Source organism: Mus musculus, chromosome 17 (genome assembly GCF_000001635.26).
Source record: "Mus musculus strain C57BL/6J chromosome 17, GRCm38.p6 C57BL/6J".
Classification (NCBI taxonomy): Eukaryota; Metazoa; Chordata; class Mammalia; order Rodentia; family Muridae; genus Mus; species Mus musculus.
In genome coordinates this window covers 33,013,286-33,034,102 of record NC_000083.6, presented here as the reverse complement: position 1 = coordinate 33,034,102, position 20,817 = coordinate 33,013,286, and the positions used below count along the sequence as shown (strand labels likewise).

At 42.3% G+C, this 20,817-nt stretch overlaps 1 protein-coding gene across 1 annotated transcript; it reads left to right on the top strand.

The window, feature by feature from the left end:
• Nucleotides 1–721: 721 nt before the first annotated feature.
• Zfp763 (zinc finger protein 763) lies at nucleotides 722–17,239 on the top strand. Its single transcript, NM_028543.3, has 4 exons — nucleotides 722–821; nucleotides 12,271–12,397; nucleotides 12,594–12,645; nucleotides 14,134–17,239. Exons 1-4 carry the CDS (start codon nucleotides 801–803, stop codon nucleotides 15,698–15,700), a joined length of 1,767 nt encoding a protein of 588 aa, NP_082819.1. The 5' UTR covers nucleotides 722–800; the 3' UTR covers nucleotides 15,701–17,239.
• Nucleotides 17,240–20,817: the final 3,578 nt, after the last annotated feature.

Here is a 20,817-nt window from a genome sequence, read left to right as displayed (position 1 = left end):
GCTCTAATTTTATTGATTAAAAAAATGGATTGGTTGAGTAGCAGTGCATAGTGGCCCACACCTTTAAATTCCAGCATTCTGGAAGCAAAGGCAGTTGGATTACTGTAAATCCGCGACAAGCCTGGTGTATATGGTGAGTACTTAGACAGCCACAGCTACATAGCAGAGATTCTGCCTCAAAACAACAATAAAAACAAGCAAACAAAATCAATAAATTGAAACATAACGTGTGAGAGAGCTTTACAACACTTTTACCTCATTCCAAAGTCATGAGTTTGCATAGTAGGATCTCCTGGTTCCTGTCTCTGGACAGATCTTTGATTCTGTGGGTCTTCCCATTAAGAACTTGAATCAAAAATGTGCAGGGCAAACTTGGACACTGTAATCAAAGCAGTAGAGGGCCCCAGAGTTCACAAGAACAAAGTGCATAAAGTAGCCTGTTCCCCTTAAAGGCAAAGTTATAAAACAGGTCGGAACCGGCTTAGTCCACTTAAAAAACAAAAGGAAAACAAACAAACAAACAAACAAAAAAACTGGCGTACAAAAGAATCCGCTATTCTAACTGCACTGGGAAAGAGGAATGTTATTAATTAAGGCATTTAAGCTCAAGGCTGTCACTATCTTTCCTCAATCAGGGATGCTGTTACTGCTATTCATGAACTGTCCAATGACGAACCGGTACATTCGGAAGGTCCCGCCCTTGCCGCCATGTTTGAGTCCTGTGTTGTTGAGAAGGTCTGTGGTGGTGTTGGGGCTGGACTATATCTCCTGTATTTAGGCCTATTAGGAAGAACACCTGGATGCATATGAAAGAGGAAATGGTGAGTATGCCTTGGGCTCCTGGAGTCGTAAGTGAAAGCTTTGTGACACTGCAGTCTGTGGCGCTGTTGCCTGCCGTTCCCTTGGTGCTGTGCAGCCTAGTGTGCCTTGGAGCGGGACACTGGAATTGTGCGCAGAGCAGGCGACCGGGCACCGGAGCCCGCTCTGTTCTGTCCTAGGGAAGCTACTTCGTTCCAGGCCCCTATCTTCATGGGGTTAGTCCTCACCTGGAACCTGCGCCTCCGCAGACACTGCAGCACTGCAGGTTGGTGACGCGGAGTCCAGACTGTGGTGTAAGGGGACTTGGGTGGTGTGAGCAGTTGCTCGTATGCCTTATAGGCATATCTCTGCTGCTTTCGATTCTTTTCTCTCATCGCCTTTGTAAATTATATTCTTCACAGTACTGCAGTTGAACACTAGGCCGGGAGAACTTATTAATCTCTCTCTCTCTCTCTCTCTCTCTCTCTCTCTCTCTCTCTCTCTCTCTCTCTCTCTCTGTGTGTGTGTGTGTGTGTGTGTGTGTGTGTGTGTGTGTGTGTGTGTGTGTGTGTGCGCGCGCGCGCTGCCCTTTAAAGATGAGATTAAAGAGTATTTAATTGTGCCGTCTGTGAGTAGGCCAAATTTTTCAATCTTAGAGAAAGTAGAGAAGTACAATGATGGGTTTTTTCCCCCTGACCATTTCTGAAGCCAAAATTCGGGTTTTTAAAAAGCTTTCCTAGACTTCGTTTTTGTGAGCCCTGTAAAGTAGATCAGGTGCTTGCCAATCTACATCGTTTGCTTGTGTGCTGGAGGCCGGTTCTCCAAATAGAAGAAATTGTGACTAAGAGTATTTGATCAGTATTTACCAGATGACATTCTTTTAGGGGTGTGGGGGAGTTGGTATTTTCAGTAGAATATTCATTTGAACAGTATTATTTCTGCCACTTCGTGGACTTGAGTATTCTATTTCTTTACTATTTGAAGTTGTCATCGCTGAAGTCTTTTTACCCTTTTACTGGGCTTTATTTCTAATTCTTTTCCCGTTACCATGAATGGTATTTTGTTTCTGATTTTCCCTTCCACTCTAGTCTTTATTGGAGTAGAGAAATGACATTGCTTACTGTATATTGATTTTATATCCTGCTATGCATAAAAAGTATTAAATAATACAAAGAAAATGACTACTTTTTAAAATTCTCTCTGTATTGTATTCATGCTCAAATTGATGGGAACGTTAGCAGGTACTAGGTAATTTTAGCTAATTATAAGTAAAATAACAATTTTAGCTAATTATAGGTAAAATAATGAGCAGTTACATACTAAAATGAGAAGGACCTTGGAGAGGGTAACATTGTTATGAAACATGGTTATAGTTATACTATTATTTGAAAATAAATTTAAATTACTTGTACAATGAATTTTTTTAAAGTCTTGGGACACAGTATTTAGAAAAGAGCATTTTTGATTTTCTAATAGAATTCAAAGAGAAAATAATACCAAAGTAAAATGAAAGTGTAGGATCTCAAGAGTCGGATGACTCAATTGTCAAGAATGCTTACCACTTTTGCAAGGGAACCTGGATTCTGTTCCCAGAGCCAGGTTGGGCAGCTCACAAACACTTGTAAATCCAACTCCTGACATTCTTCTCTGGCCTCTAGAGCCTGCACACAAATTGTAAACACACAACCATACACAGACACACATATTTTTTATGTGTATAAAAAATAAATTAAAAAAAAGGAAATCAAGCAAAATATAGTTATATAGTTTATTGCAATAAGAGTTACACATTAAAGACATACAAATGTTTGTTAACAATTGTCCATTCGAATGTCAGGTGTGTGTGTGTGTGTGTGAGTGTGTGTGCAAGCAAGTGCGCATGTGCCTGTGCCCATGTGAGGATGCATGCTCAAGCACACCACGTACAAGGGGGTGATTAGAGTAGAAGACCTAACTGTCTTCCTTATATGGGAAAAATAATCACATATAAGAGAAGGAGTTTAGAAATGGTGTTGAGGGGATTAAAAATATGAGCCATTGCTGATCATAGTGAAATCCTGAAATTCCAGCAGTTGCCTCTCAGTTAATGGTGGGGCTTTGGAAGCCACTCCCAAGTCCATTGCTGGAGTTATTTTACTGGCATGATTTCATGCAGTATTTGTGTGGGTAACCACAAGCTATTGTTAACTCGTGTATGCAGCAGCCGTGCCATGCACTGAACACAGCATTTCACGGTACTGCTCATATCCTCCAGTCATTATATTTTCAATTCAGGAGTGGGGTGTTGCTGGGAATAGACCTGACCGTGTTTTTGTTTGGAGGAATGTAGATTTGGGGACTTGGGATTTGCAAAGTCATGGAATGCTTTAAGTGGGACTTAATGGGCCATCCTAGCAGGAATATGGAAGACATTGGGCTGAGGGTGATTCAATCTCTGGAGTTCGTTCTTATGATGTTTTAGTGAAGAGTGTTGCTGCCTTTTATCCTTGCTTAAAGAGTCTGCTGATTTATACTAATTGCATTGACAAAGGAAGTCTCAGAAAAGCTCAGCATAGACTTTGCCCTCTGGTGTACTCTCATGGAGAGTATTTTAATCAAGATTAGCCACCTTAGGAAGGAAAAATACAAAATGTTTGGTTTAAGTAATAAAAGGGACCAGGAAGTACAATTGAGCTAAATCCTGTATTTGAGGAGATAAACAGATTAAGGGAGTGCTTACTTTAGAACAAGATCCTACCTGCTGAGGAAAGCTGCTAATAGGGAGTGGAACCAGCCCCAAATAGTGAATTTTGTTGTTGCTGAATGCCAGATCTGTCAACAACTATCAACAAGGATTAAAGAAGTTAGAGATATGAAGAGTGCTTTGACATTGGACATGGAGTTTGGAGTTTGGCCAGCTGGTATTTTCTTGCTTTGGTCCAGTATTTCCTTGCTATGATGTTTTGCAATAATTATGTATATCCTGTGCCATAATATGTTGGAAGTATACAATCTGTGTTTTGATTTTGATTTTATAGGAGATTACAGTTAAGAGATTACATGAATCTCAAAAGAGACTTTGAATTTTGAACTTTCAACACTGATGTGACTGAGGGCTAAATAACTTTAAAAGTTCCACAGTCTTTGCAAATTCTTACTGTACTGGCTAGTTTTGTGTCAACTTGACACAGCTGGAGTTATCACAGAGAAAGGAGCTTCAGTTGAGGAAAGGCCTCCATGAGATCCAACTGTAAGGCATTTTCTCAATTAGTGATCAAGGGGGAAATGCCCCTTGTGGGTGGGACCATCTCTGGGCTGGCAGTCTTGGGTTCTATAAGAGAGCAGGCTGAGCAAGCCAGGGGAAAGCAAGCCAGTAAAGAACATCCCTCCATGGCCTCTGCATCAGCTCCTGCTTCTGGACCTGCTTGAGTTCCAGTCCTGACTTCCTTGGTGATGAACAGCAATATGGAAGTGTAAGCCGAATAAACCCTTCCCTCCCCAACTTGTTTCTTGGTCATGATGTTTGTGCAGGAATAGAAACCCTGACTAAGACAAATTGGTACCAGCATAGTGGAGTATTCCTGTGACAACCTGACCATGTTTGGGGGAGGGCTGTAGAAGGACTTTGGATCTTTGGGCCAGAATATCCATTTGGTGTCAAGAGCTTTGTGGGATGTTGTGTAGGAACTTGGAAGATAATGTTGAGAACAGTGCAGAAGATGGAGGCCTGGCTTGTGAAATTTCAGAGGGAAGATTACAGACTCTTATCAGGGCCGTTGCTATTTTGATTGGAAGATTCTGTGGTTCTGGTTAGCTGGGGCTGAAGAATCAGCTGTGATTAACAAGATACCAGAACTACTAAAGCAAAACTTTGCATTACTGGGACTATTGATGCTGGTTAGCTGGAGCTAAGAAATTAGCGGTGATTAAGAAGACACCAGAATCATTGAGGTGACATCTTCTGGGAAGTGTTTTCTGAAAGCACAGAGGCTGTGTTCGAGAGCTAGCCAAGGTTGTACCTTGTGCTGTGACTGGACTTGGTAATGTGTAAGAGTTACCCAGGTGGTACTGGTTTTGAAGGCATGAAGGGGTCACGCTGAGGCTCGGCACTGTGAGAGGCCATGGAAGGCCATTGGTGAGGTGCAGCCTCAGTTGCAATTGGTGGCCCAGGACTGAAGGGGTCATGCAAAGGAGTTGGGGTTTGGCACCATGAAGAGAGCCTATGAAAGGCTATTGGTGAAGCCTAGTTACAGTGGAAGACAGCAGCATTTTGGAGATGCCAGTACCATGAGATGACCACAAAGAACAGAAGCAGCAGTGTAGTACAGGCAGCTGGAGCCTAGAAGACAAGGTGTGTGCTACAAAGGGCATGGCTGGAGAAGTGACCCAAGCCCTTGGAGGAGCCCAGAAGATTGTGAGTTGGATCCCAGACATTGGACAGTTGGAGTTTAATTTTTGCTTTTGATTATAACTGTGCCCTGACATTTTTTCCTCTTGAAGGAAGAAAATATTTTAGTGGATCCCACAGTTAATAGAGACTTTTAATTGTAAAAAGACTTTGGATTTTAAAAGATATTGGATATTTTAAAAGGATTGAACTTTTAATATGTAAAGACTGTGGGACTTTTAAAGTTGTTTAGATCTTGGGGATGAATAAGAACTAAGGGTTGAGGCTTGCTAGTGATGTATTTGTGTGTCAAGTTGATAAGGGGTCAATTGTACTGGCTAGTTTTGTGTCAACTTGACACAGCTGGAGTTATCACAGAGAAAGGAGCTTCAATTGAAGAAATGCCTCCATGAGATCCAACTGTAAGACATTTTCTCAATTAGTGATCAAGGGGGAAATGCCCCTTGTGGGTGAGACCATCTCTGGGCTGGCAGTCTTGGGTTCTATAAAAGAGCAGGCTGAGCAAGCCAGGGGAGGCAAGCCAGTAAAGAACATCCCTCCATGGCCTCTGCATCAGCTCCTGTTTCTTGTTTTGTTTTGTTTTGGTTTGGTTTTGGTTTTTCGAGACAGGGTTTCTCTGTATAGCCCTGGCTGTCCTGGAGCTCACTTTGTAGACCAGGCTGGCCTTGAACTCAGAAATCAGCCTGCCTCTGCCTCCCGAGTGCTGGAATTAAAGGCGTGTGCCACCACGCCCGGCTCAGCTCCTGCTTCTTGATCTGCTTGAGTTCCAGCAGTATGTTGACTTCCTTGGTGATGAACAGCAGTGTGGAAGTGTAAGCTGAATAAACCCTTTCCTCCCCAACTTGTTTCTTGGTCATGATGTTTGTGCAGGAATAGAAACCCTGACTAAGACACTTACATACTAAAATTTCAATTCCTTTAAAATATCCAATCTCTTTAAATCCAAAGTCTTTAAATAATTAAAAGTCTCTTAACTGTGGGCTCCACTAAAATACTTTCTTCCTTCAAGAGGGAAAAATATCAGGGCACAGTCACAATCAAAAACAAAATCAGACTCCAACCGTCCAGTGTCCATGGGGATTTTTCAAGTTGGACTAAATGTATTTTTGCATTATGCTATGGCTAGGTGTGGCCCCCATAGAGTCATGTGTTTGAACAAGCCTATGGAGGTCAGGGAGTGGAATGTGGTGATTTGAATATGCTTGGCCCAAAGGAACTGGTACTGTTAGGAGGTGTGGCCTTGTTGGAGGAAGTGTGTCACTGTGGGATGAACTTTGGAGGTCTCCTATTATACTCAGACTGCACCCATTACAGAAGAGAGCTTTCTCCTAGCTGTGTCAGGACGCCAGTCTCTCTCCTGGCTGCAGTTGGATCAAGATGCAGAATTCTCAGCTCTTTCTATAGCACTATGTCTGCCTGAATGCTGCCATGCTTCCTGCCTTGTAAGCCAGCACCAATTAAATGTTGTCCTTTATACAAGTTGCCTTGGTCATGGTGTCTCTTCACAGCAATGGAAACCCTAACTAAGACAGGATGCCACTAAGGGTTGGGGGGTGGATAGCAGAGGGCTCTCTGGCCAAAATCCTATATGATGATGACCTGTCCCTGTGACATTTGGGAGTAACATTATTCACTAATATGTGGTACTTGTGTTTGTTTAGATCTATGTGGGCTTGTGGCCAGCCTGGTCTGCAAACAGAGTTCCAGGCCAACAAGGGCTACATAGTGAGGTTTTTTTCCTATTCTCTCCAAGAAAACTGTATTTTAAATTAGCTTACAAATTAGTAGTGTTTCGTGATGCTATTTGGTTAACCCAGTTCCTAGCCCTCCTTTTTGCTAAAAACCAAGACATCAAACACCAACTAAAATGTAGACTGTGCTCCCCTCCCCCACCACACACACACACACACACACACACACACACACACACACACACGGTAGTGGTCAAAGACACACCTTGGTGGTGGTGTTCTTACATTGGGCAGTGGCAGTCCTTTGTTCATCTAGCGTAATGCCTCGCTTGGTGGCCAAATGTGTCTTATGCCTAGGACTCATAAAAATCAGATTAAATCAAATTAAATCCAGGCAGCACAGTGCAGAAGGAGGAAGACAGGGAGAGAACTGCAGACAGCCATGCCACCCACAAACCTGCCCTCTAGTGCATGGCACAGGGAGTCACAGTCACCCGCTCACTGCCACACCATGCAGCATGGATAGACGGTATCCCCCAGGGGCCTGCCAGTTGCATAGCCAATCTGTAGCAAGAACAACCACAATGTGAGTATGTAGTTGTCAGATCGGAGAGAAAGAGAAGTGAAATGGCTTGAGCGTTCTGAAGAGAGTTGGAACTGGAGACTCCAGGGTAGACAGGAGTAGCCTGTTATGAGTAGCCAGCCCCACCACCTGAGACCATGATTAGGTCTTAGCCCAAGCTGCCACTGAAGGCCATGTCTAAGTCCATGGCTATGCAGCCGTTGCAGGGGTCAGTGTTGATTTCATGGCTTGCATTACTACTAGAGAACATGGGGATGGCCCTGGTCAGGGCAGCCACCAGAATCCATGTGGATGTCCAGGGTCTATGCATAAGTGGCCCTGCTCCTCACTGGATGTGGTGCTCTGGAGAGCTGGCCCCATCTCTCACCTGAGGCAGCACTAGGGAAAGAGGGCCCTGCACCCTGCCCAGGCAGCACACTGGAGCTGGCCCTACCTGGTGGGTGTGTGGTTAAGCCAGCCTCAAGGGTGTGAGAATGGGAAAGCTGACCCCATCATTCGTTTACCATGGAATGGTGTGCATGCATGAGGTGATGCCCTCTGCACCCCCCTCGCTGCCTCTGGCAATCAGGAAAGCTGCCCAAAATGTCATTAGCTCAGGAGAACTATGCCTGCCCCTCACCTGGGCACCTCAGTGGAGTTGACCCTGATGGCAAAGGCACATGAGTCAGCCCCCAAGGTGCAAGAGCAGGAGAGCTGTCCCAGACCCTCACAGACTGTAGCGCTTGGGAAAATGGGCCCTGCTTGACTGGGCAGCACAGTGAAGCTGGCTCTGGAGGCAAGAGTGTAGGTGATCCAGCTCTGAAAGCATGAGTGTAGGAAAGCTGATACCCCTCCTGCTGATGGTGGCTTTGGGTGGCCAGTGCTGAAAAGCTTGATCTGGTGGTAGAGATAAGGGGAACCAGCAGGCTGACCAGTTCAGCTACTACCCAGGCCCAGATTCAGAGCTCTGAGTTGGCCCACCCCAAAATCTATATCATCTGCAAACAGCTGTGATGTGTGAAAGGGCCAGTCCTGCTGTTCCAAAGCTGCAGGATCGCCATGCCACAGGCAACAACAGAATAACCATAAGAAGTCCTGGTGAGGATCCAATATTGATGATGTCACAGCAGTCAGAGACCTCAAACCAGACCAGTGAATCCCTGCAACAACATTTGCAAGTGAAGATGTGTGAACGGAAAGTATGTTGTGGACACTGACATTCTACAGATTCCACGACGAGACGTTTTTTCTATGCTGTGTTGTTTGTGTTGTTGTTTTGTGTTTTTTAGTTTTGAGGGGCAACGGGCAGGGAGAGGACAGGGAGATGAGCAGTACTGGATACATGATGTGAAACTCAGAAAGAATCAATAAAAAGTTCAAAAGAGAAGTGTGGACTATAGCATCCAGGCATGATAGCACCTGTCTTTAATCCTGGCACTCAGGAGGCAAACGCAGGTAGATCTCTGAGTTTGAGGCCAGCCCGGTCTACAGAGTGAGTTCCAGGACTACACAGAGAAACCCTTTCTCGAAAACTCAAAAGGAAGAGGAGGAAGAAGAACAAGAAGACAACGATCACAACTGTGAACCTGAACAGAGTATTCTCATAAGAAATGCAAAATGCAAATAGCATTAGGAACTACAGATGAAAATGGATGGGTATGGCCTCATCCATTGGAACATGATCAACCTACCCGTAGGGCACAAAGGAATACTGACTCTCCCCCAACAGCCATCCTGAAGTGGATCTTGTGAGCTCCTCCCAAATCTATGCTGGAATTTGACTGGCCTAGTCTAAAGTATTGTGAGAATTTCATACTTTGGCACATCTATAATAAAGAGATTGTTTTGATGTGTGACATTGAGGTCCTTTGTATTTTTGTCCACTTATTTTCTTCCATAAAAATCACATCTTCATCATTGACAGAGTTAATATGTCATTTTTCGTAATACATCTGGTTACAATCATGTGCACTCCTAAGTATGTTTAGGCATAATACCATAAATAATGGTTCTCTTAAAAAAAAAATCCCTTCAAGGGCACAGTTTGCCTTAATGAGCCTATGAGCAAAAACTAGCTAGGACTGGATTGGTCCAATTTCCAGATGTCTTGGATGTGTACTGGTTTGTATTTGACTAGGAATAGGTTTTTGTTACGTTTTCTAAGGGGAGGAACTTATTTCCAACATTTAATGCAGAGGGGTGGGGGTATGACTTGTTGAGTAGTGTATGTACATAGCCCAAGACAAGTGGAGTCCCATGTTGTCAAAGCCTTTTCTGCGACTTAATACGTGTGTGGGACCTCCAGTTGGAGAACACGAACCCCCCAATAACCCTCTTGTAAAAGCACTGACTCCTGCGTTGAGTCACTGTTTGCATGAGAGGTTTATCTAGTAAAGAGAGTCAAGGAAAGGCTCTGATTTGAGAGAACCTTCTTCCTGCTTCCTTGGGATTTGATTAGAGAATAGGAGAGAAATAATCCATAAAGTGGCTATTACATCATAATTAGAAAGAACAGGTTATTGAAACTTATGTTAAACTTATGTCAAAAGCCTTCCCAATCAGAGGCTTACTTACTTGGGGTGGTTGTGGAACTTGTGCCTCAGTTTGCTCCATGCTCCAGCGCCCAGAACAAAGCCATTTTCCACCATCATTTCTCAGTATTACATGTGGCCAGCAACACAGTAGCTTGTAGTTGTTTTCTGTAATCTGTGCCCAAAAAGAATTTTTTTCTCTTTGTCCTTTTACTGTTCTGCTTGTCTCCACAAGCACACACCAACTCCTGAGGCAGTGACACTCTGTAACTCACACACAAGAATGAGGATAAAATGGAGGGCAGAAGAAGAGGAGGAAGAGGAGGAGGAGGAAGAGGAAGAAGAAGAAGAAGAAGAAGAAGAAGAAGAAGAAGAAGAAGAAGAAGAAGAAGAAGAAGAAGAAGAAGAAGAAGAAGAAGAAGAAGAAGAAGAAAGAAGAGGAGGAGGAGGAGGAGGAGGGAAAAGAAACACCTGCTTTTACAAAACAATATATTGCCGGGCGTGGTGGCGCATGCCTTTAATCCCAGCACTTGGGAGGCAGAAGCAGGCGGATTTCTGAGTTCAAGGCCAGCCTGGTCTACATAGTGAGTTCCAGAACAGCCAGGGCTACACAGAGAAACCCTGTCTCAAAAAAACAAAACAAAACACACAAACAAAATGATATATTTTCTTTTTTAAATTGTTTTCTATTCATTTTATATCCTGATCACAGCCCCGCCCTTCTCTTCCCAGTCCCACCCTTACAAATCCCTCTTCCCATTGTTCCTACCCTCGGAAAAGGGAGTCCCCCTCCTTGGGTACCACCCCACCTTGGGGCATCTAGTCACAGCAGGTCTAGGCACATCCTCTCCCAAAAAGGCCCCATCTAGACATTCCAAGTAGAGGGAAAGGGCATCCAAAAGCAGGGAAGAGAGACAGAGGTAGCCCCTGTTCCACTTGTTAGGGGAACCGCATGAATACCAAGAAGCACATTTGCTATAGATTTGTTTAAAACTTGTTTAAATGTATGTCAGTGTGCAGGAGAGCGTTAGTGCCAGTGAATGCCACAGAAGTCAGATCACCTGGGATTAGTTACATGCCACCTGGAAGTGGGTGCTGGGGACAAACTCCACTCCTGTTTAAGAGGTTAACTTTTAACTGCTGAGCCATCTCTCCAGCCCTTTACAACAAATGTAGCTACAAAGTTTGGTTGCAGTGCTGAGGCGTGAGGTTACTCGTTGTTACAGAGTTGAAAGGGGTTTGGTTGCTAAGGATGGCAACACTCCCAGATGATTCTGATCGATAGGCTGATTTGCGATAAGTCTTTGTTCACAGCACACGTCCTTTGCCATAATTTATCAGAATGTGTCACATCCTTGCCAAGTTATACATAAGCGTAAAATAGAAAAACGATTCTTCTTACGGGTTCATTTGTAAACTGTGCCTATGTGCCCATGTACCTAAAACTAGTTTCAAACCAGATAGGCTGGATGTGTTCTAATTTGTATTTGAACGAAGTCCAGAAATTAGCAAAGTTTTGCTAAGTGGGATAATGTATTTAGGAATACATTAGTGGAATAATGTTTAAGGTAGCCATACTTGCATTCTGGCCCATAGAGGGTATTAGATTGACAATAAGTTACAAGATGCAATTTTCAGAAATGGATATTTACACTATCCAAGCCAAGTGCAGTCCCAAATTGTTGTTATTCCCTATTCTTGCCCACCTCTGTATTGCCCCAGTGTCCAGTGCTGGCCTCTTCAATCAATACTGCTGCCTTGTCTGTGATCTGCTTGTCTAAGACTTTAAGATTGCACACTCTCCTTTCCTCTGTCAAATAAATTAGTCTTTTTTTGGTTTTTTGTTTTGTTTTGTTTTTGTTGTTTTGGGGTTTGTTTTTTTTTTTTTGTTTTTGTTTTTTGAGACAGGGTTTCTCTGTGTAGCCCTGGCTGTCCTGGAACTCACTCTGTAGACCAGGCTGGCCTTGAACTCAGAAATCCGCCTTCCTCTGCCTCCTGAGTGCTAGGATTAAAGGCGTGTGCCACCATGCCCGGTTCCATTGTCTTTATAGTCAACTTCATTGAGGATCTTAAGCCCTGAGCAGAATGAATCCAGATTTGTGGCAAAGGTAGGACACAAATGCCCTCTGTCTGTTTCTGATAGAGCTCCAGTTTCTCTCTAAAATGACACAGGTGGGCTGCCTGTCTACATTTCTATTAGTACTCTTACCCTCCAGCTTTCACGACAATGGCCTGGCCCTGTCAAGGTAGCAGGTCTTGTCAAATTGGCTGCTAATCCTAACCATCTCCCTATTGTTTTAGGAGCCTGTGACCTTTGAGGATGTGGCTGTGAACTTCAGTCCAGGAGAGTGGGCTCTGTTGGATTCCAGTCAAAAGAAGCTCTACAGAGATGTGATGACAGAAACCTTTATGAACCTGATCTCCATAGGTAACAACACTGATTCTCCTGCTTCTTCAGTGAGAGAACAGCTGTTTCTTGCTCACCTGTGTAGTTTCATGAATTGAATGTGGAAAGGGGACATGATGGTGAAGGAGCAGGTCAAATCACACTACAGTAAAAGGTAGACTATAGGTGTTTTCTAGTGTTGGAAAAGTCAAAATGGTTTCTTTTGATTTACTTCCAGGGAAAACAGAAGAAAACATTGAAGAGGACTATGCTAATGTCAGAAGTCTGAGGTAATCCACATTCAAAGAGGGGGATTGGCATCAAATGTTTGCAATTTGTTTTAGGAAATATGAAAAACCAATGATCCAACTACATCTCAATGTAAATTGGTTCTTTGACAAACTTCTAAAACCAACACTGAGTTTGTGCATCCAGAGTTGTTGAGGAGTCCATCTCTTTAATCTATTAAGATTTCCTAAATGTCTTACATTAAGCAATGTAAGACTTTGTTGTATATATACAACCTTTTCTTCATGCACACAAGTATTTAATATTCTTTTATCAGGTTTACTTTAGAATTTGGATATATGTTAAGTATAGTGAATTTTAGTTTTAATTTGGATCTAGCTTCAATAAATCTCATGAACTATATTCAGATATTTCAATTGCATCATACTTGATCCACATCCTTTATATAAGTCATATTCCCCATTGTTAACTGGTGTAGACATTTCTAAAAAACTTATTCTTTGATAATTTCATACATGTATGCAATGTATCTAATCATAGATCTGTCCTCCTTCCTCACCAACTCCTCTGGCATCCTTCCTCACATCCCTCTTCCAGTACTTTTTTGTCTTTTTTTAAAAAGAAGGTTTCTTATAATAAATAAATAAATCTTTATTATAAAAAAAGGTTTCTTCCTTCCTTTCTTCCTTCCTTCCTTCCTCCTTTCTTCCTTCCTTCCTTCCTTCCTTTCTTTCTTTCTTTCTTTTTTTCTTCCTTTCTTTCTTTCCTTCCTTTCTTCCTTCCTTCCTTCCTCCCTCCCTCCCTCCCTTTCTTTCTTTCTTTCTTTCTTTCTTTCTTTCTTTCTTTCTTTCCTTTCCTTTCCTTTCCTTTCCTTTCCTTTCCTTTCCTTTCCCTTCCCTTCCCTTCCTTTCCTTCCTTTCCTTCCTTTCCTTCCTTTCCTTCCTTTCCTTCCCTTCCTTTCCTTCCTTTCCTTCCTTTCCTTCCTTTCCTTCCTTTCCTTCCTTTCCTTCCTTTCCTTCCTTTCCTTCCTTTCCTTCCTTTCCTTCCTTTCCTTCCTTTCCTTCCTTTCCTTCCTTTCCTTCCTTTCCTTCCTTTCCTTCCTTTCCTTCCTTTCCTTCCTTTCCTTCCTTTCCTTCCTTTCCTTCCTTTCCTTCCTTTCCTTCCTTTCCTTCCTTCCTTCCTTCCTTCCTTCCTTCCTTCCTTCCTTCTTAGTTAGTTAGTTAGTTAGTTTTACATAGCCCATGGCATCTCATTAGTATTACCTCTATAGGAATGTGTGCATGTATTCCAGTGGAGCATGAGGAACCCACAAGGCTCCAAACTCCTGGGGGGAAAAAATCCTTATAAGAGTAAACGCAACACTTAGTACAGGCTCTTTCTATGTGGGCCTCAAAGCTGGTGTCACTCTACTGCTGCCTCCTAAATACTTTACTAACAGGAGTTAACAGAAGTGAGCCACAGCTCCTAGCCCCTGGTACTTCTCTTAGCTAATCACAAAATATTAGTTATGCTCTTTTCATTTTTTGCAGAACTCAGATGATTGGGAGAAATTGTAAATATGAAGATAGCTTTCAGCGTGGAGAAGCCCACCACCGAATTCCAGAATATGTTGTTAACAAGGGCATGCCTTCTGCAACAGCAGTGTATGAAAGCAATGTGTGGGCAAGAGGCATCCGTGCTCACTCCCCTTCACGTGTGCATCTCACAGATGAAACTGGAGCGAAACCATTTGAGAATAAGGAACATGTGCATGTAGCTTTTCAGTATGAGACACGTTATGCAGATGTCACTTCTTCTGAGCCCTCTCACATACTAGAAGGTCCCAGAGAGATAGTTTATCAAAAGAAACAGCCTAATGAAGCCTATAGGATTCTCACTTCTGATCAAAATTATGAGAGAATTGACAGTGAAGGTACATATAATCAGTTTGATAAAGCCATCCAGAGATATGCTTATTTTCAGATGTATGAAAAACTCCACACTAGAGTGAAGCCATTTATGTGTAAGCAATGTGGGGAAGCCTTTGTTCATTTCAGCCAACTTGTCTACCATGAAAGAATTCATACAGGAGAGGAATGTTATGTGTGTAGTCAGTGTGGAAAAGCATTTAGACACTATTCATACCTCCAGAAACATGAAAGAATTCACAGTGGAGATACACCTTATGTGTGTAAGCAGTGTGGCAAAGCCTTTGTTCGTTCCTCACACCTTCTTGTCCATGAAAGGACTCACACTGGAGAGAAACCTTATACATGTAAGCATTGTGGGAAAGCCTTCAGTCATCACAGTGCCTGCTACAGACACGAAGTAATTCACACTGAAGAGAAACCCTATGTCTGTAAGCAGTGTGGGAAAGCATTCACTTGTTCTACATCCCTTCGCAATCACGGAAGAATTCACACTGGAGAAAAACCTTACGCATGTAAGCAGTGTGGCAAATCCTTCATCCAACGAGATGCTTGCTACAATCACGAAAGAACTCATACTGGAGAGAAGCCCTATGTGTGTAAGCAGTGTGGGAAAGCATTTACATGGTCCACATGCCTTCGCAACCATGAAAGGACTCACACTGGAGAGAAACCTTACACATGTAAGCATTGTGGGAAAGCCTTCACCCATTCCAGTACCCGGTATAGTCATGAAAGAATTCATACTGGAGAGAAACCATACGTATGTAAAAAGTGTGGCAAGGCATTCATTCATTCCAGTCATCTTATCAGCCATGAAAAGATCCACACTGGAGAGAAACCGTATCCATGCAAGCATTGTGGGAAAGCCTTCATTCAACGGAAGGCGTGTCACAATCATGAAAGAACTCATACTGGAGAGAAACCCTATGCATGTAAATATTGTGAAAAAGCATTTAGGTGTTCCACATACCTTCGGAACCATGAAAGAACTCACACTGGAGAGAAACCTTATATATGTAAGCATTGTGGAAAAGCCTTTACACATCAGAGTGCCCGTTACCGTCATGAACGAATTCACACTGGAGAGAAACCCTACGTGTGTAAAAAATGTGGGAAAGCATTCAGTGATTGTAGCTACCTTGTGAAGCATGAAAGAATCCATTGGAGAGAAACTTTACACATGTAAGAATCAAGAAGCTTTTATGTGTTCCACATTCCTTTATACACACAAAAGAGCTGACAGAGAAGAGCTGAGAACTTTACAGCAGTGTATCTGGTGGACTTGTCTGTGCACAACTTATATGCATGAAAAAAATGTGAGAACAGCTCACAAAGAGGCTCGGCGGGTAAAGGTGCTTGTTACTAAGCTTGAGAATCTGAGTTCCGTCCCAGGGACCCATATGGTAGAAATAGAAAATTAATCCCCCAAATTTACCTCTGAATTCCATGTATACATGTGGACCCCCACACAACCCCATTATTTAAAGTGTATATACATATAGAGAACAATTGAAATTTTCAGAAGTTAGTTGTATCCCTGATATGCAAGCATATATAGGATAAAATCCTATGGCACTGGGCATGGTAGGATGTGCCTTTTATTCTAGCACTGGGCAAGGTGGGGATAGTAAAGAGTAGAGAGTTATAATGGATATAGTGGATTTGAACACTCCATGGGAAGTTTAGGATGAGCTAGTTACAAGCAAGCAGAATTTTCTTTGCAAGAAGAAAAAACTAGAGAGACAGTTCAGCTGTTCAGAGCCCATGCTGCTCTGCCAGGGGGCCTGAGTTTGTCTCAGCATCAACATTGTGTGGCTTACAACCATCTAAGAACTGTGATGCCCTCTTCTGGCCTCTGTAGGGATAGAACACATGGGATGCATATACATATAAATAAAATAAGTCTTTTTTTTTAAAAATTATGTGTACAAAGCAAATAGGAGAAACGTGTTTTTTCAAAAAATCTGAAGTATCATGTAGTCTAATCTTATAAGAATAAGAAATGTGGAGACAGCAAATTTATTTGCACAGGATATTTCTGGGGATAACCTGGAGTACAGTAAAATTATGAGCATTTTTTCATTGTCTGATTCTTACATGAGATCTTTAGTTTGCATTATTTTTTTTTTTTTATATTTCTGATAGAAGATTTGGTGAATAATGTCATGATTTTGCCTGCCTATATTTCCTGGTTCTTGAACTGCTGAATCTAACACGACACTGTCTCTAGCAATACAATCACATCCATATAAAGAAACATTTGCATTGAGGTGATGTAAGCGTGATTAATTAATTTCAGTTCAGTGGGTGTTGTTTAATGAAGTGAGGCAGTGCTTTTTCTACTTTACTGTAGAGCTGTTGGAGTCACTGAACTGAGATACATTTGTAATAAAACAGTAGACTTAATTTTATCTAGTTTGTTGGTAAATGTGGTTCATTTGAAAGTGAAACTGTAAGCTGCTTAAAAGTGCTTTCTCACTCTTACATGTCATTTTTTAAAAATATTAACCCCTTTGCAATTTCCTTGCATTTATGTGAAAAATGGAATGTTTCTGGCATTTGTATAGATTTTATATTTTGTGCTTTTTAGTGTATGTGTTCTAATAAGTGTTTTGTTTCTTTTTTTGTTTGTAGATAGGATCTTACTATGTATGCTTGGCTGGCCTAGAGCTTACATAGTTCCTGCCTTTGCCTCCAAAGAGTTGGAATTAAAACTTACACTACCACCTCTGTTCAAATGAGATTTTTGTGTATGTGTTTTACAGGGGGGTTGGTTTGGTTTGGTTTGGTTTGGCTTGGTTTTTGTTTGTTTCCTTGGTTGGTTTGTTTGAGAAAGGGTCTCACAGTGTAGCTCTGGCTGCCCTGGTACTATGTACAGCCTGGCCTCAGACACGTAGATTCACCTGCCTCTGATTTCCAATGGCCAGGACTAAAATGCACAAGCCAATGTTTGGCTGTGTGTTTTGTAGGGTTGTTTTTTTTTGGGGGGGGTGGGGCATGATTTAAAGAAATTGTTGTTATTGGTGAGTGTGTATGTTTAAACTGACCTTCCTATGGGTGCCTGTGGAGGCCACAATTATCAGATCCTTGGAGTTGGCGTTATAGATTGTTGTCAAACAGCTGAAATAGGTGCTGGGAACTAAAGTCAACTCTGAACACTAGCAAGAAATCTTAACTGCTGAGCCACGTCTCCAGTCCCTTCTTGCTCTTAATTTTTCTGACAGTTTTAAACACTTACATAATTAATTTAATTCCTTTTCTCTCTCACATTCCTTTTCATCTCCCACCCTCTCTTGCTGAGATCTTTAACAAGTCACCTTTTTTTCTTCCATGTCTTATGTGTGCCCCAGTTTAGTCCAACTCAAGTTTCTTGCTCAAGCATAGATTAGAAATTATCTTCTGAAGAGCAAATTGTCTGAGCCTGTACCACTGAAAAGATGACTGTCCCCAACAACTATGAACTGTCAATAGCTCTGTTGTGGATAGCCCTCCTGTAAACCTGCTTCCCACCTTAATTTGTAAAATAAAGGAGGGCTGATGATTGGGCAGATAAAAGGGAAGGTGGAGAGAGGAGATAAAGGAAGAGGGAGAGGATGCAGAGGAGGAGGAAGAAGAAGAAAAGCGGAGCAGAAGCTCATGGCCTGGAGAAACCACAAGTTGTAAGGGGTCTCATAGATGTGGAAGATGGTAGTGTAGCAGCAGGTCTGCCCAATCTAGGCGCACAGCATGTATTCGTATTGATTGAGTTCTGTTTTCATTGCCGGGACATATTTGGGTTGGAGATTTACCACAACATATCTTCCTACTGGATAGGGGAGATTCATGTTCCTTTCCCCTATTCATGATTGAATTGACCCAATCTGGTACAGATTTTACCATAGGTACAGTGAGTTCTTAACATACACAACACACATCATTTTTCCACTGTCATGTAGCCCTAGATGTCTGGAACTAGCTATGTAGACCAGGCTGTCTGCTAACTCAGAGTTCTGCCTACCTCTGCCTCCTGTGCTGGGACTAAAGGCATATTCCACTCTGCTCAGCAAGTTTTTACATGTTTTTGCTTCACTTTTTTAATCCTTTGTCTTTATTCTACCCCCTCTTTTACACTATTCTCTGGTCCTGGAAGGGAATGGCCCATTTAGGAATCAACACTCTACCATTGCTTATTCATGGCACTTGGGTCAGGTATGGGTTTCTAACATCTCTGATGAAGAGTGTGTAGAGCATTAATTTCTGGTTGTGAGTGCTTACAAGATGGTTTGACGAGGTGACCATGTAAATATAGTAATAAGTTCCCCCTCCCCCAGGACCTATGGCCTCACCAGCCACGGGCTTTTAAACTGGGTTTGAAGAACTAGGTATGCATCTCTTGTCAGCAAACAATGCTTCCAGTATAAGGACACATCCAATTGAGTTGTTGGCCAAAGGGATCCCATAGAAATCCCAGGATGGGGCTGGTGAGATGGCTCAGCGCTGACTGCTCTTCCAAAGGCCCTGAGTTCAAATCCCAGCAACCACAGGTTACTCACAATGTGAGTCACAATGAAATCTGATGCCCTCTTCTGGGGTGTCTGAAGACAGCTACAGTGTACCTATTTAAAATAATAAATAAAATCTTTGAGCCAGAGCGAGCGGGGTTGACCAGAGTGATCAGAGATCCCAAATTCAATACCCAACAACCACATGAAGGCTCACAGCCACCTCTATATCTACAGTATACTCATATACATAAATAAATCTTTTTTTTAAAAATCCCAGGATGTTGCCAAGACAATAGGCTGTTGTATGAAAACTGATAGCAAGGCCCCTTGCTTAAAACACCATCCACACAACTCATTGAACATGAAGAGGTAGAGCTGGTGCCTAGATAGAACTCTCACTACATCTAGTGTCTTTGGTATGAGAAGGTACTTTGCAGGCTACCAGAAGAGAAATGTAAATACCAACCCAGCCACAAACTATTTGATCTACAATCTGTCTTGTCTGCAAAATATGCTAGGGCAATGGTAGCACAAAGCTTATAGGAATAACCAATGTTGTTTGATTTAAGATCCTTTCCATGACATGGAATCTATATCCAATACTGGGTGACCAAGAACCAGAGACTAGATATCCCAGAGACCTAGGGTAAAATCAAATACTACTGGTCTAAAAAAATAACTATTGATAAAATGATATTCTGCTATATTCATAGATTGGTGCCTTATGTAGCCATCATCAGATAGGCCTCTTCCCACAGCACATGGGCACAAATAGAGAGAGATCCACAGCAAGATATGATGTGGAGAGCATCTAAATGAGATATCTCCATCAATCCCTCCCCCCTCAGAGCTCAGGAAACCCTGCAAAAGAGGGGCAGGAAGAGTGTAGAAGCCAGAGGATGGAGGGAACCAGGTGAACAAGGCCCTCTGAATCAATTAAGCAAAGCTCGTAGGAACTCACAGAAACTGAAGCAATGAGCATAGGGTCTGAGCCAGTCTGCACCAAGTTCTCTGCATATACATTATAGCTTTCAGTTTAGTGTTTTATGGGACTCCAGGTGGTCTGAACAGGTGGGTCTCTGATTCTTGTACCTTCTCTTGGGGTTCTTTTATCTTACCATATTTTATTTTGTTATTAAAAATACTGAGAAGTAAGAGAGAAGGAGGGGGGACTGGAATGAGTTTTCTCCTGTAGAAATGGCCTCTAATACAGTCAGAAATGGGTTGTTCAGCCCTGCAATATTTATTCCACTATTTTACTATTAAGGTACATGTTGCCCGGTAGGTCATTATTATAGTTCACAGGACATATACTTAGGTAAGACTGCTGATATTTCTTCCCTTTCAGCCTACATAACTGCTTCTGGCATGATGAAGGCTAGCCAGTAGGTATGCATCTTTCAATTCCAGCTTGATTTCTCTGTGCCCTGGTGGGGGGGGGGGGGATGTGCAGTAACTTCAGCAATAGGGTCTTAACAGTTTGCTCTGCTAGGCAACCAAGAGCAATGGTAACAGATTGTATTTGGCAGGGGATCTCTGTGGCATGTCCTGCACTTGGCACTTGGATTTTCATTAAGTAACCCATGGCTTCTTGTAGGAATATTATTCATTCACTGAGGGTGGTTCCATTCATACTCTAAAATTTATACTTGAAATAAGTTTATAATTTTCTAGATGGATTTTTATATATGCTTGTATTTGGTTATTTCTTCCCCCTATTTATCCCTATTCTACCATTTCCCTGTTACACGTTTTTATCTTCAGTATTTCTTCTCTTTCTGTTTTCATATGTAATAGGTTGTAGTATCACCTTTCACAC